Genomic DNA, 16,255 nt, shown 5'->3' on the forward strand with positions numbered 1-16,255 from the left:
TCTTCTAAATACTCATAAGATTCCTCACGAAGCCTTTTTGGACCGGCGCCTCCAACCTATAGGGAGTTCCTCCTCCCGTCCACCGGCCCTTTCTCTCTCACAGCCAGGCACACCTACACCATGCTTTGCTCCGTGCCGACCAATTTGGTGTCAAGAAGAGCTACCAGCACCCTTAGAAACTGTTTTGGTTTGCCCCATAAAATAGAAAGGCAATGCATAAACTGGCACCTGTCTTGAGCAGCACTTTTCGAAAATGCATATGGGATTCTTTGGGCCTGCTATTTCTTCTTCTTTCAAGCAGAAAAATAGCAAGCAGGTGAAGGTTCTAGACAGCTTGCTGGGGGCAGTTATCTGTTTACTTAGTTATTTCTATGCCAGAGAACCACCCGCTGTGGTGGCTTAGCGGCTATGGTGTTGTTCTGCTAAGCACGAGGTCATGAGATGAAATCCTGGCCGCTGCGGCCGCTTTTAGATGCGGGCGAAATGCAAAGCTGCCCGTGTCTCATTCATTGGGGCACGTTAAAGATCCCTTGGTGATCATAATTCATCCGGAGTCACCCACTACCGCGTGCCTCATAATCACATCGTGGTTTTGGCACGTAAAATCGTAGAATTCAATTCAATACCAAAGATCAAGCGGGAGATACTTTCTACCTATAGTTATTTCGCACCTACCTTGATTATTTCAGTCTACAGTGCTTACATCCCTACAGTTATCCTACAAAGCTACTGCAGTTATCTACTATACAGTGTTTCAGTTATTAATTTTTTTGTAATGATGGCGGATGATATTATTGGCAACATTTGATTATTAATAAAGGCAAATCGAATAAGTGTATAAATGCAGGAAACCCTATAAAATAAGTGTTTAAAGACTATAATGAGGTGCCACAACGATATATGTAAACGAGTGAATGAAGATTAGTTATGATAATGCGCAACAGTGCTGTGAGAAGCACAGTGGCATGTTCATGCAGTGCATTTGGAAATACAATTCGTTGAAACTTTTAATGGGTTTGTTTGTTATTTGAAGATATACATTTCCCAGAGCATACGCTAATGAATTTGCCATTTCATGCAAAGGAGCTTTGTGCATTTTTGCCGGTGGTACTTTCAGCAGAGCAAAAACGTGACGTAAAAGTTAGTAAAGCAAAGGTCCGTTCAATTATTACTTTAAAAAATAACGAAGCAGACTCAATATGTACTGTAATGCTTGAGTGGCATATACACATTTCATCTCAGTTTATAATAAGCACAATATCATGTCATTAATTTGTTACACTAAGACGCAGCGACAAAAACATGAGTAAACGAACGATTCAAGAACATTTATCTTTCACAGTTTTATTGCAGAAATACGTTGTTCAATACTTTCATATGGTCCCTTTATTCATGAAGTTTTTGTGGTACTTTTCTATTAACAGCTTATTTCTTTGAAGCGAAACTATCAGCCATTGCACTGTTACGTTTAAAAGCTTCTGCTTTAGCGGTGAAACATCGAAGTTTGTCAAGTTGAAATGCTTGAATACTCAGCAGCGAAGAAAACAAACGCACCTAGGCTGTTAATTTCTTTCGACTTGTGACAATGGCGTTCTGGTCAATCACTTCAGCCATATAATGTGTTATTTTTTTTCCGACCAGGACCACAAGGCGAACTGTCCAGAAAAGCTCGTGATCTGCGAGTATTGTGGTGCCGATGGTTTGCTGCTGGGAGAGGTAGGTTACTCTGTTATGGAGTGTGTTTGAAACATTCAAAGACAGGCCGGACATTCAAATATTTGCTGAAGATAATGAAAAAGTGCTGGGTGTGCCTTGAAAAAATAGCAGACATATGCTTTCTTTTTTATAGCATTGCATACTTTAGCGTTATGAGGAAGGCTATGAGTACAACTTGTAGAAGAGCTGTTTACTGTGGTGCAGATAGCTTATCACACAGTTCTAGGTTAAGACAAACTCAACTATGACTTTCCAGCTAGCTTAAATTCCAATAAGTCACACAAGAAGTTGTGGCAAGGCGCAGAGAAACCAAACATTTTCGCCACATGTACCTCACACCTTAAGCAGTTTACCTTTAACACTATGCTTAATGGAACGGGTAAATATTGTCAAGTTCTCAAAATGTCTTGGTACCAGTGCGATGCTTGAAAACATTTGTGTAGAACCTAAAGTCTTGCATACATGAAGATGAGTTGGCTATATGCAGATACAAACGTGTGCATCTTTGTGAAGGTACTGTACAGAAAACAAACGCTTCATGTGCAAAATCATGCGTAATTCACGAATTTGAGCAGTTCCATGCAAATACTTAAAACCTGTACTAATCTTTAAAACCTGTACAAATGAACACTATTTTTGCAACTGCTACTTTATGAGGCGATATTTTGTATGAATGTGTGGTTACTGTTATCATTGCCGACTGCGTTTTCGTTTCTGCCCAACACATTTAAATTGGGCATCAGGTGCAGGCAAGCTGCAGTTATCAATCAATCAAGTGATCCTTACGTAAACTTTGTTACAGTATTACTCACATATGTTATAATTATGATCCGATATGCATATATGTGCTGTGAACGTCGTATGCTGCCGATGTAAGGGTCTTCAGGGACTCAGCCAAGCTGCCTAAAGCAGCTTTTAGCCCTGAAGACCATCCAGAATTTTCTGGTGAAATAAACTTTGATTGATTGATTATCGAGCTTTTAGTCTGCGATCCTTTGTCAAGTGTACATTGATATGTTAATTGTGTGATACTGTTAGAGGGAGAATGCGCTGAAAGCGGTTGGAGTTGCAGCAGATGAAGAGTGACTCACTGTTAAGAGCGGTGATGTGAAGAATACCGCTGTAACTATGGCGATGTTGATGACCATCTTAACCATGCCCTTGTCACCACGAGCAAATGACTGACCACTGTTAGCACCTTGTTTTACTAGTTTTCCTAAAAAAATAGAGTCCTGGGGGAGAATTCAGAAGGCTGTTTGTTTGCCAAAACTTTTTGTCATTGGTCAACCACCTTCACAAACGCCGTGTTCGCTGTCATGATTGGCCGCACCTATTTCATGTGACTTGTCCTATTACGAGGACTGTCCTGCGTATACAGGGCCTGATGCACTCATTACAGAAACTATGAATGGGTTATATTTCTTTGTTAGATTAGGGATGGGGTGAGATGGGCAAAATAAACTTGAGCGTTAGTAACAACTTTCTTTTAGCGCACAAAAATATGTCGCAATGAATGACCAACCTGCCCAAGTACGCGCTCTTTGAGCATTAGTTTTTTTATACATTTATGAATCAATTTATTCTGGACTTTTCTTGCGTGTTTTGTTTGGACATTGCCATTCTAGTTGCCAATGCATTATGAAGAGTGTGACCTGAAACCATGGTGTTGCACAATGAAGGACTACGGATGCACGTTCGAGGTAAGAAATATCGGAAACTTTTATACGTATGAAAGTACTGTTTCGTGGATGGCAGAAAACTTTCTATTGTTGGGGTTCAAGCACCAACACACATGCATAGAAGTTTCAGAAAAAAGAACCCCTGAGGTTGTGTCTGTTTGCAGTTCATACGCACGTCCTTGAGTCGATGTCTTGCATAACGAGATGAATGCGCATATATTAGTTTTGTGTTCAATTAACGATTTAAAATCAATTTTGTTTAACTGCCTGGACTTGGAACAACTGTATTCGGTTTCTTTCTATTTGACATAGAATGACACTTTCTGACGCTTATTTGGAAACTGCAGAATCAAATCACTTTAACTATAAGTGCAAAGCTGCAAGCTAACACGTGAAATGCAGAAAAAGAAGGCTTGAGCAGTATTTGGTTGGTTTGGGCCACAAAATATTTATACATCGGAAGGGGGTAAAACAGCGCGAAGGAGATAACGAAAGCAGAGGCGACGTACGCAGCGCAGTATATTCCAAGTCTGTTTCCTTCATATCATTCGCACTGTTTTGACCCCCTTCGTCATGAATCAACCAGCCCAATTCAGCACATTCCTACAATGAAAGCGGATTGATAGGAGTGCAGTGGAATTATTAATCTATTTTATGCCATGTTGCATGGTTAAGCAATGGTGTTGTAGCGATAAAAAAAGAGCATATCCAAGCAGCACCCATGCTATGCTCATAAGTTTGACCTAAACGTGTATTCAAGCCCACTTTCTTCATGTCTAATACACTGGAATGAGTGCGATGGCTTTCGATAAGTAAATCACCGCAGAAATATTTTATTCGGACCTAATAATAATGAATATAAAGAGTGCAGCTTCAATGTAGAGCGGTTGGATGCCAATTTTCTCTTTCATGAACGTTGGATCAGACTAAAGTTGTGACCTCTGTTTTTGATAAAAACAGGCTTTGCAAGACGTTATATGTCGCATGGATGAACTTACACACATCTGCTCAAGTCACTTTTCGTTATTTGTATAGCAATAAATTAACCACTTCACTAAAGTTTCGCTGCCACATATACAACATGAGCGTTGGACCTGCGTAATTTTTTATAACAGTCTATTTAATTTTCCATTCCATTTGGATTTCGTCACTGGCCAATACTTTCTCTCACAAAGCAGTGCCACCGTCACTGCTGGGATCGGGCACTCGGCGCAGCGATTGATAAGAACAGAAAACCAAATGAGTTCAGAATTACCTACACTGCGCACGGTATCGGCGATCGCTTGGCTTATCGGCATTTATTGAACGAGCCGCTGGCGTGCTGCTAGCATCGAGTTCGATACAGCGTCCGTCACAGAGCACCAGAGCAAAGAAATGTTTGTTTAGTATGCAAGCGTCCGCTCGCACTGAGCGACGATCGTCGTATAAAATCAGAGGCCTGCAGCGCTCACTGCAAGTACACTACGACACCTGTTACGCCCTTTGAGCGCTGACGACGATGGCGAAGATGTAGTAGCGTTCACAGCTGCATTGGAGTAAAGAGTGATCTGGCTGACAAAGACGCGGCAGAAAACAATATTCTGTGGCGCTTCGGTGATGTGCAGCGAGCTTTTGCATCGGCTTACCTTTAGTAGTAAGTAACAGCGCAACCCAAATTTTCTGGCGGTCAATGTCGGCCGTGAGGACGTACAATTAACCGTTATAAGAAAATAATGAATATAACGAAGCACTACCCCCCCCCCCCCCCGAACTTCGTTATATTGAGGTCTTACGCTATTGCAGCAACTGGGAATAAAATGTGTGAATAAAATAAATTAAGTGTGAATTTTGAACAGCTAGTTTTGTTGCAGTGTGTGCGGCGCTATCTCACATTTGTGTCGACAATCGTCACCGGGAATCCTTTTCGTATCTAACCTCTTGTCACTGTGCTTGTGAACTTTCACAGGGCCCCAGAAAAAGTCTATTGGAGCACCTGACTTTTGAGGATCATATCCACATCATCGTGACCCACTTTAAGGAGCTTTCTGTCGTTAATAAGGTAGGTTTATAATTGTTCTTTTTTATCGCTTACGCTTCATTCATCACCTCTAAACAACCACGAGAAACAGAACTGTTGGTGTACATAACCAAACAGTGGCATTATGCGTCCCAGCCTACAGGCCAGTCTTTTTTGTTTGGCCATGAGGTTAGCGCTGCTTTATACGAAACAAAAGCAAGAAAGATGGTGGTAGTAGTAGTAACTTAACGTATTTTATGACCAAAAGGCGGAAAGGAAATGCCGTGGGCATCGTAACTATTTCAAATTTTAGTGGACACTTTAACTCTTCTACAGCCTTGGAAAATACACAAGGTAACCGAATAGAGAAAGAGGAGAAAGGGTGCCATAGTAAAAGTAGTTGTAAAAAAAATAACACATAAGTAAAAATAAAGGGGTATAAACTAACGTCTAGAAGCTGCGAGAACTACGACTTTTGGCTAACACAGTCACCGAAGTGTAATGGAATGACATTCGTAAGAAGTTTCCAAAGAAATCAGAAGCCCGGAACGATGCGATGGGTGTCATCTACCTCCGGGGTGCATCGGTTGCCCCAGAGATGGACACACGACTTAACGAAAGCCCATAGTTCAGTTTAGTGGTAAGCGTTACTGGTCTGCAACTGCTTGCCACTGTGCGTCGGATTGAGAAAAAGGCCCATACAAATGAGAAGAGGCTTATCTGAAAGAGTGGAGTGCTTGACGAAGCGGGATACGAGAGGTTCTGCACCTAGAGAGAGAATATTCTAGCCCATTGTAGAGTACTTCACGAGCAATCGGCTTAACCTGGTGCAGTTCGACAAAAAAGCGGCTTCGTTGTCTTCACCATTGGTCTGCGCGCAAAAAAGCCGTTCAAGCTATTGAGAATAATTTCAGACTGGTAGAAGTGCTGCCAAAAGAGCAAAGGCACAAGCGATCAAATTTTTAAAGCAGCTAAACCTCATTGAGGGGACCAAAAGCGAGGTAGATTGTAAGGAAGCTGTTCTTCGTCTCCTTTTTCCTGTGAAGACCTATAAGCCAGTGGTTACTTTTAGGGTTATTGTGACACAAGGCGGCTCGTAGCAAAAGATGGAGAGCGGCTTCCTGCAGAGTGCTTTGAAGAGCCTGGTGACCGCAGACCCTTTTGGTGCTCAGTGGTCTATGTATGTCGTCGGAGTGCTGCAATTCAATGAGCATTGTGCCAATGCCACGTCGTCAATTGACACCAATGACTTTTTAGAGCGCAGCTCTTAGGCGCCTGCTACTGCGGCGAGCGTGGGCGTCGGCGGCGTTACCGAGCGAACGAGCACAGCGAAAGATGAAAGAGCGAACGCGGAGCGGGAGGTGAAGGACGCGAGCTGAGAACGGCGCAGACCCACGACAGCGACCCCTTCAGGGATGTGCGCCCGGAAAAGTGGTGTCATGCGGGCCCGCCCGAGTGCTCTTTTCGTACTATCGTCTGCTCGCGTCAGCTCTCGCTCGCGCTTGCTTGGTTTGCTTGGTTTGGTATCGTTCGCGCTTGTTTCGAGTGTCATGGTTGGCGATTTTTGTAATCTGATTGTACATGCGACGCGAATTGTTTAGTTATTTACGGAAGCCACGCGGGCACCAGCGATTATACTGGAACCTTCGGCGAGTCACGTATAAAAGACGGCGCGCTTGACCCGCAGGTCAGATTTCCCACGATCGCTGACTCTTCTCGCCGCTATCGTTGTGCTTGAGTGTTACTTATTTTGCTGGGCACGAGTTCGCCCGATAAAGAGTTAAATTTGTAACTCACAGGTTGGACACTGTGTCGTCCTTCACTGTCACTGCCACGTGACAATATAACCGTAATACAAAATAGCGTCAGCCAGCTCTCTCTGAACAATGAGCGACCCAACCAGTAGAAGTGCTTCGTCTGCAGCAGCTGCTAATCTAGCTGCCCGAGCAGAAGCTAAGTGCCGTCACCGAGAGGTCATTGTCCTAATGTAATATAGCAGAGTGTGGGTGTAGCCTAGTTGGTGATTCATGATTTGGGAGGTTACCGCCAGGAACACACGAGATGAAGAAAGGGACCACACGAAGCGGTGATTCCGCTTCGTGTTGTCCCTTTCTTCGTTGCGTTTGTTCCTTGCGGTAACTCCACGAATCATGGATCACCAACTGGCTTACATCCACACTCTGCTATATTACATTGCTTAAAAAAACCGCCCCGTGTTGTTCCTCTCATCTCGTGTGTTCCTTGCGGTAACTTCCCAAATCAGATCACTGTCGTTCAGAATCATATTCCTTGCCGCAATATATCGCGAATTCAAGAGAAGTAAACAGCTGCGCTCAAAATTCGCATTACTGAGCATTGTAATCGTCGGTGAATTTTTTCGTTGTATCCCGACAGCTGACATACTTTTAGCAGTTTGTGAACTAATTGAACAAGAAGGAGAGGTCACGTTTGTCAATTCTTTTGTTTAACAGTCGATTATGTTTTTGAGCTTCTTTCGTTCCATCTGGGCCACACTATGGTTTCATTTTATGACTCACTTTATCTTCAAAGAAAATGAATTTGTATAGGCTCAAGTGTAGCTCCCGTCCTTTGCCAGATATCTTTATCAAAACTTCATAGCATGGTTAATGCCAGGTTACAGAATCAAAGGATTGTGCGCTTTTTTAGGTATGTTGACATTTTTTTGTTGTCATCTTATCAAAATGAGAACTTTGACTCGCTTACTGAAGAAATTTTAATGACTTTTGGAGTATGCTGTCAGAATTTCAGGTTCACTTACGAACTTGGCCAACATTAGTCGATATGGTTTCTCAAACTATTGGTAAATTTTAATAGAGATGGCCATATGTGTTAGTGTTCCGCACCGAGAGCAAGAAAAAATGCTCCTTTCTCTTGAATCTTGCCTCTGAGTGCAAAGAGGTATTGTTTCCTTGAGCATCACGAATGAGTTAAAGAAAAGTTGCGCCCATTCCATGCAGTTCACTTTCCATGAGCAAGTAGCCAGGCTAATGTCGGGAAAGTAACCAACCTCTTTGTTGATGGCCGTGGCTGAAACCGCGTTTAATAAGGTAAAAAGGAACAAGCATAAAGTGTATAACGTAGCCGTTGTCCTACAAGCATTCAACGCAACGGTAATGCCGTACATGCATGACAGTTCCCACAGCCTTAAGAAGGTTGCCGCAAGGAGCGGCGTGCGCTTGTGCTATCTGTGCCGGGCAAGCGCATATCGCCAAGGAAAACGGGCCCTAGCAGTATCTGTGGTAAGAAGCACGCCAACATGTACACAAAATGCACGGTGTCGGCCGTGTACCGAATACCTTCGTCGTGTGACCTAGTCTACATCGGTCACACCGACCGATGTATGTGTGACAGACTGCGCGAACACCGCCATCTCCTCTCCACAAGCACAAGCACCTTTGCACTGCAAGCACTTCGGCGGCGCGCCAGCTTTCAAATCAGCAGGCATTATTAGCAAAGAAAAGAATAAGAATGAACGGGGAATTCGCCAAGCGTTTGAAATAAACAAACACGGCCCAAGTTCAAGCGTCAATGATCCTTCAGTAGTCCTCTCAGATAAAGAGGTAGCGTTTTTAAATTGCTTTCGTGCGTTGTCCTAATCAATAAAATGCTTGACTAGACTACGCCTGTTTCTTTGCTTTGTTCTGGGTCAGATTGCTGAAGTGGACGCAGGCGCTGCTATTTGATGTCGGGACTACTATTTTAATTAAACTTTTGGTTGTAAGTCCAGCGCTTGTCCTGTGTAGTTCATTGTCTTCGTGCATTTCCGCTGGTTTCTTTCACCCACTAATAGGAACCAACTCGCCCAGCAAACAGTGTTAGTTAATTATTATACACAAGTGCACAGAAAAAGGCACAGTGACAAAGCAAACAAAATAAAATGGCAAATAAACAAATACTCCGCCTTGTTGCCGCCGCAAATATACACACTCATACAAATTGAACTGTAGTACGCACACAAAATTGAGATATTTTATAATATGCACAACTATAACCGCTTTAGTGAAAATTGTGCAACGTTTGTAACTTCTGTGGCACTGCAGTGGCTGCATAATTAATATCAGCATGGTTTTAGTGCCTGGTCACATACATGTGGGCAAGCTGGAATTTTTCTTTGGACCGGAAGGAAGCAGCACTTGACAGCTTGGAGGCTGGGCCCGCAGGGCTCCTCCATAAAAATTTGCGAGGGAGAATTTGCCTGGTCTTCGTAGCACCTGATGACGTTATCATTTCTTGAGAGTAAAATGAACCTATTCAAATAACAATGGACAGCACTGCAATGGTCTCCAGCACTCATACATACATACATACATACATACATACATACATACATACATACATACATACATACATACGTACGTACGTACGTACGTACGTACGTACATACATACGCACGTACATACATACATACATACATACATACATACATACATACATACATACATACATACATACATACATACATACATACATACATACATACATAGGTAACTATGTACATAGGAGCAGTCCATGTATGTGTGCAAGGTCCACCGCCCCTCCTCCTTTGACTACAGGGGTATTTCAGATTGTCCATAGCATTTACACAACGTCGTAAGCACGAGATAATCTATCTCGATAGATGAAATGTGCCACTTTCTTCTGCTCATTGTTGATTGCAACTTTTCACTATAGCAGAAATTCTGCAAATTTTAGATATTCTAGGAAATATATCAATGAACTATAATAAAATATAGTCTCAGCATTTACCTCATCTTTTAGAAAAAGTGAACGCCGTCAGAGGTATTACATTTGATGTACTGAGATGCCATTTGTCACTGTAAGCACAAACACAAGGCTTTTAAGCATCAGATTTAGTAATATTAATAATTAAGTTAGTGTCAGTTAAAGAGCTACACTGGTGCTTTAATATGCTTACTTTTTTACATTTCTACAGGAACAGCAAGACGAGATTGGACATCTAAACGTGCAGCTTGATGCACTCACGAAAGCCGTGAAGGTAAGCATTTGCCTAACGTAGTCACTTATGTGTCTTTAGCGGATTTGACTGAGGAGGTTTCACGGAACAGACATCAACTTTGGATTGCCTCAAAACGATCGCACAGAACCAATGCATAGATTCATCATATTTATAGCCGAATTTAAATAGCGGGAGCAATGCGAGCCTGAAATGCGAAAAAGTATATATTGCCTCCGAGGAAGGTGCCATATCTGTTACCCCGTAGGCAAGGAAATAGAGTATCTCAGAAACTCGCAATTCATATCTGCACCATGTAATCAATGTCAATCACTTTTGCTTGACTGCGTATGTTATTAGCTTTTGTTTGATGACCATAACTGCGTTCACACATTTGCAAACATTTTTCTTTGCCGTTGTAAATAGCTGCTTTTAGTTCAATTTGCATTCTTTGCCTATATTAGGCACTTTGAATCTATCTATCTATCTATCTATCTATCTATCTATCTATCTATCTATCTATCTATCTATCTATCTATCTATCTATCTATCTATCTATCTATCTATCTATCTGTCTGTCTGTCTGTCTGTCTGTCTGTCTGTCTGTCTGTCTGTCTGTCTGTCTGTCTGTCTGTCTGTCTGTCTGTCTGTCTGTCTGTCTGTCTATCTATCTATCTATCTATCTATCTATCTATCTATCTATCTATCTATCTATCTATCTATCTATCTATCTATCTATCTATCTATCTATCTATCTATCTATCTATCTATCTATCTATCTATCTATCTATCTATCTATCTATCTATCTGTCTGTCTGTCTGTCTGTCTGTCTGATTCTGTCTGTCTGCTTGTTTGTTTGTTTGTTTGTTTGTCCGTCCATCCATCCGTCCACTGAATACAACGCAGCGACTCAAGTTTTCTATTACGTTGGATCACTACGTATGTGCTCACGTCGGGGTCGTTCCATCATCGTCATTTGACTCCAGACATGCTGTCGCCGACAAGCTGTCGCGCCATCTTCACCATTTCAGGAACGTCGCCCCATTGTTGTCATGCCGTCATCGTCATCATGGCGCCTTCGTCGCTCCATTGACATCGTTACTTCTTCGCCCTTTCTTTGAAGTTATGCTGTAGTTATTCAATCATAATTAAGCCGGCGTTGTCAAGCATTCGTGTTCATACCGCACGACGTGGTGGTCCCATCGTTATCATTCCAGCTTCTTCATCGGATTCTCGTCATACTATTGTTGTCATGACTTGTCGCATTCTATCCTCGTCAAGACGCCGTCATCATACAACCTTCGTCGTTCCGTTGACGTCATTTCTTTTTCGTCCTTCCGTCGTCGTCATTACGTCGTTGTCATGCCGTTGCGGTCATGGCCGACCCAGGCGGGCGTGTGTCACGATAATGCAGGTTCATCCTGGATGATGCGTATGTCGCACATAGCCGAAGCAATACAAATCTCGGACGGACCACTACAGATTTTAAATATATGCATACAATCAAACGCCTCCACTACGAACGCTTCCACAGCGAAATTGCCTTTATAATGAAGGATTGAGATGAAGTACCCGCTGAATTCCTGTCTGTCAAATGCATTGTCAACGTCTCTACGATAGAGGCGACCACAACATTTGCCTGTACAAGGAAGGAATTTGGAATTCTCGATGGCTGATTAGTTGATTTACAATGAACGCCACGTAGCGGTGCCCCCACTGAACTCCAAAAATGTCACCAAGGTGCGCTAGCGCTAACGTAAGCACTAGCAACGCACTTGAAAGAGACTGCCGATCGATGTCGGAAGTAGTTCGGCTTCACTGCTTCAGGAATGGCTCAACTCGTACACTACTTGTTCATGCCAATCAGTAGCTAGCACGGGTGATGCAGTTTCGAAGGTCGCTACGTTGTTATGTAGTCGTAAGTGACGTCCGACGACGTGGTATGATGGAAAATACGAGAATGTCAAGGCATCAGCGGTGAAGGTCCCGTAAACGAACGAAGGATTTTGAATGCAAGGGGGCCAATAGCCGCACTCGACGATTTGCAGCTTTACTTGGCGTACGATACGCGCTTCACTGCAGGGCTAGCTCTAAACCTTGCTGCATTATGGTTGACAGCAGTCCCACATTCTGCCAGCCAAACTGTGCACATGTACAAAAACAGTGACCTAATTCGTTAAGTCTCCCTTGAATTCATGCTCAATGAAAGTTCTTTTTTTTGTTGAACGCACTTAGACTTCTCTAGTGAGAGCAGTAGGGCTAGCAACCTTTACAACGAAGTGATTGGTATAACGGGTAATTTTGGAGGTTGCTATGAAGACACTTTGTTATAAAGGTGCTTGACTGTATTCAGAAATAGTGTGTGTCCCTACACTGCTTGAGTGCTAATCGCATTGACATCGACAGTATCCTTGAGATGTGTTCTGCCGGAGTTTTTATTATAGGTGCACCTTGTTACAACAACGTTGCATCCAAATAAAACATGGCTTCGTTACATTAGATATCTGCTTTAAACATGTATATTTGTTACATGGTGATATTAGCGAAAAACATTTTAAATACTTCCGTACATGCAATAATTCTTTATGTTCATGTTCGTTATATTTAGGTGTGGCTTATTTTGTGTGGGAATGATAATGGTTTAGGCTGACATTTGTCGCTTTTAGGTATGCTAATGGGTAGTTAGTAACTCATGGATGTAGCCAAATTGTTTTTCGGGGGGGATTACTTTAAGGAGTGTCTCATGTACTGTTCAAATAAGAAAAATTTTGTTTTTTATGACATACATATGGGCTGCATGCATGAGGTAATTTTTTCAAATCATGCATAAATTCAGGCACCGAAAACATTTTTTATCATTTTATATTTCAGGAAGGGAATCGGAGAGTGTCTACTACGCTTCAAACCATAAGCAGAGCACTGCATGTGAGTGTTTCTATCTCAAACTGCTCTACTGCCGCAGTGTCGAGTGAGAAATAAATGCAGTTCATATGCGATGTATGAGAACTGCAGTGGATGGCAAAGAAAGGAGATGGATTTATAGCGCAGCGCATTCCATTTGGACCCTCTATATGATTTTCAAACCCCTTAATATATACGTGTAAGAGTCATTAGAAGGTGAGGCAAATATATCTGTGTGATTATTTATTACAGTTATTATCCCAAAATGCCAGTCACATATTGAGGTCATAGCATGTCGGCTCAATCCGTGATACCGTTCACACTTAACAGGAACGCCTAGCTAATAATAAAACAAATAAAACTGGATCACTTCTACTTCATATTAGAAAAAGCAATGCCCTACACGTCGCACTATGGTAGCACCACTGTGTGTTTCCTTTAAAAGTGCAGCGCATTGTGCATACACGGGTTGAAAGTAACTACCTGTACACGACACATCTGTATACTGATGAAAACTATAAAATGTTGACGTATAACATGCTAACTTAGGTTGGTTACATGCCTGAAGAAAACGAGTAACAGCGCTGAACAACGGGATGTGACTGAGACATAAAAATTGTGTTGCCCATTTTAAATAAAATAAAATAATATAATTAAAATGACAACCTGCGCCTTGCCTGCTGATGAACTCAGTGCTTCGTCTGTCTCAGTCGCATTCCGTTGTTCAGCACTTTTACTCGTTTTCTAATAACGTATGTGCGGTACACTTCACGCTTAGTGTGCATAAATATTCAGGGAAAATAATCGCACGCATGCATTAAAAGCGCAAACGTTAAAGAACTCTATAACACTGTAAATACATTTCGATACGTAGTTAGACAATGCCACAAGCAAAAAAATAAGTAAAGAAAGGAATAAAATAAATTTGCTTCTTTAAAACAAAGTGTGAATCGCACTGAATATGCACGATAAAAAACCTCTCTAATCAAGTATTATTTTTTCTAGCAATGTAATAAAGTATGGTTGTGACTCTTGGCTAGTTTGCAGAATATAGATACGTGTAGTGTCGCGATGCAGAACAGGACGTGCAGGCAAGAGACGATGAGGAAGAAGTATTGTTGTTGCTGGGGCTCTTCGGTCGCTTTGTTCTAGTGTCAGCTCGTGCCTTCAGCATTCGCCTTGCATAAACAACATTCGTGCTTGTCTCCGCCTCGCAACAATATTATTGTAGTACCTAGCACAGCGATTTAAATTCAAGAATTTAATGTTTTGTTGCTAATATTATTATCAGTAGCATCGCTGATGTGTAGGTTAAAGGGTCGGAAACTTGTGGAAACTTGTATTTCTGAACAACTCGGGTAGAATATGTTGATGTTTTTTTACACGAATAATTGTGACCTGAATGCGCGACTTACTGGGAAATTGCAGGCACAGCAAGAAGAAAACCGCAAGCTAAAGGCAAAGCTGGATGACCTGTCAAGGATGATAGAGGTAAAGAACCTCAATCTTGAAGTGTCAAAAGTTAATTACGCAAACTTACATATAGCTTTCTCATGATTACATTAAAATAAGTAATAGCTGCTATATTATTGAAAACACAAAACTGGAGCCTTTTGTAAACTTTGAAGAATGTCAGTTGCGATTGTACTTATCCCTCTTTACAGTGTTTAGTCAAAGAAAAGAAGTGTCATCCGCCAAAGAGAAGCTAGGAAACTGATATTGGTTTCTTCAAAAGAAAGCTTCGCAGTTGGACAAAATATCATGCTGGTCTGGGTGATTGAACGCAGGACCAATACCTTTCCGGCACAGTTGCTCGATCATTTTTGTTAATAGTATGGCAGATGACAGCACAATTAGGCGGCATGAATTCGTAAGCCGAAGAACAGAAACACTGAATATATAACAAATCATTTCTACTGAATTACGCGAGAGAAGTTTCATGATACGGAAGCTGTTTCTGTTTAATAAAACTGTTTTAGTCTTCCAGATTTCTCCAGAACTAATTCAGTGTTTACTATATGTATGCTAAATCAGAGCAAGGCCACTGCTATCATGGCAGCGTTATTTTATAAGGTCCTTTAGCAGCACTGTGGTTTGAGTAGCCAGCCGCATTTGAAACTGCTTAGGCTTGCAACGCCTTCAGAATTTCTACAGTGTCAAAGTGGGCTGGCGTTGGCACATATGGCAAGCTTACGTTCCTACTTAAACGAAAGTCACGACGCGCTGCTAGTTAGTTAGCAGAGGGAATACTGATCGAATTGATATTCTGCGACAGGTCAAGGATTTACGAGAAGCTCCTTCTACAAAAATGTGCCTCCTTCCGCTCTCCCGGGCAATAGTTTCCTGACATAGGTCGTCACAAAGGGGAAACACGCAGCTCGCTAAGCAACAGCAACCGCGCTGCAGTTACACATTCGAGGCCGAGAAGGCAAGATAGGCCAATTCGAGGACGAAAAAGACAGCAGCTCGTGGTGCAAACAACTTGGAGGAACTGTGAACAGTGATTAGGAGAGGAAGTCTGGCCCTTTTGCAGCGTCGCGAAAAACTGCTTTCGCTCAGTAAAAAGATTTACCACATCTTCTAATTCTTCACTACAAAGGTACAGTATACAAAGAAACACCGAGAAGGCTCACCAGGAAATTATTTTAGAGACAGTTGTGGCATTTCTGTTATCAGCACTCTCAGCATGGCATGGCTATCAAAGGGGGAAGGTGGGGAACTGAACAGAAAAGTGAAGAAAGGAAGACAATCAGATAAGATGATTCTTTGGTGCGTCTGTACACATTATTCTTGTGGGGTATTCGCCAGTGCATTACTGACCTGTAATTCCACGTGCGCTTAGAGGCTTGATGTCAGTAAGTCATTAAACATTTTCATACTATTTTTTACTTAACAACCAAATACTAAATATTGGTTGATTGTAACTACGCAGTGGCCTTTCGTTTAACCGGTATAATCAACCACGGTTTCATTTTACATTCTAATGT

General features: G+C 42.0%; 1 protein-coding gene across 1 annotated transcript in view; it reads left to right on the forward strand.

Moving 5' to 3' along the window:
- The window catches only part of LOC126544391 (TNF receptor-associated factor 5-like), a 49,824-nt gene that overhangs the window by 20,111 nt on the left and 13,458 nt on the right, over window positions 1–16,255 (forward strand). Inside the window, exons 5-10 of the mRNA XM_050191704.2 lie at window positions 1,642–1,716; window positions 3,342–3,416; window positions 5,341–5,433; window positions 10,346–10,408; window positions 13,239–13,292; window positions 14,697–14,759. Coding sequence (XP_050047661.1) covers window positions 1,642–1,716; window positions 3,342–3,416; window positions 5,341–5,433; window positions 10,346–10,408; window positions 13,239–13,292; window positions 14,697–14,759 — 423 coding nt within the window. The remainder of the gene's footprint in view (window positions 1–1,641; window positions 1,717–3,341; window positions 3,417–5,340; window positions 5,434–10,345; window positions 10,409–13,238; window positions 13,293–14,696; window positions 14,760–16,255) is intronic.

Source organism: Dermacentor andersoni, chromosome 10 (assembly GCF_023375885.2).
Source record: "Dermacentor andersoni chromosome 10, qqDerAnde1_hic_scaffold, whole genome shotgun sequence".
NCBI classification, from domain to species: domain Eukaryota; kingdom Metazoa; phylum Arthropoda; class Arachnida; order Ixodida; family Ixodidae; genus Dermacentor; species Dermacentor andersoni.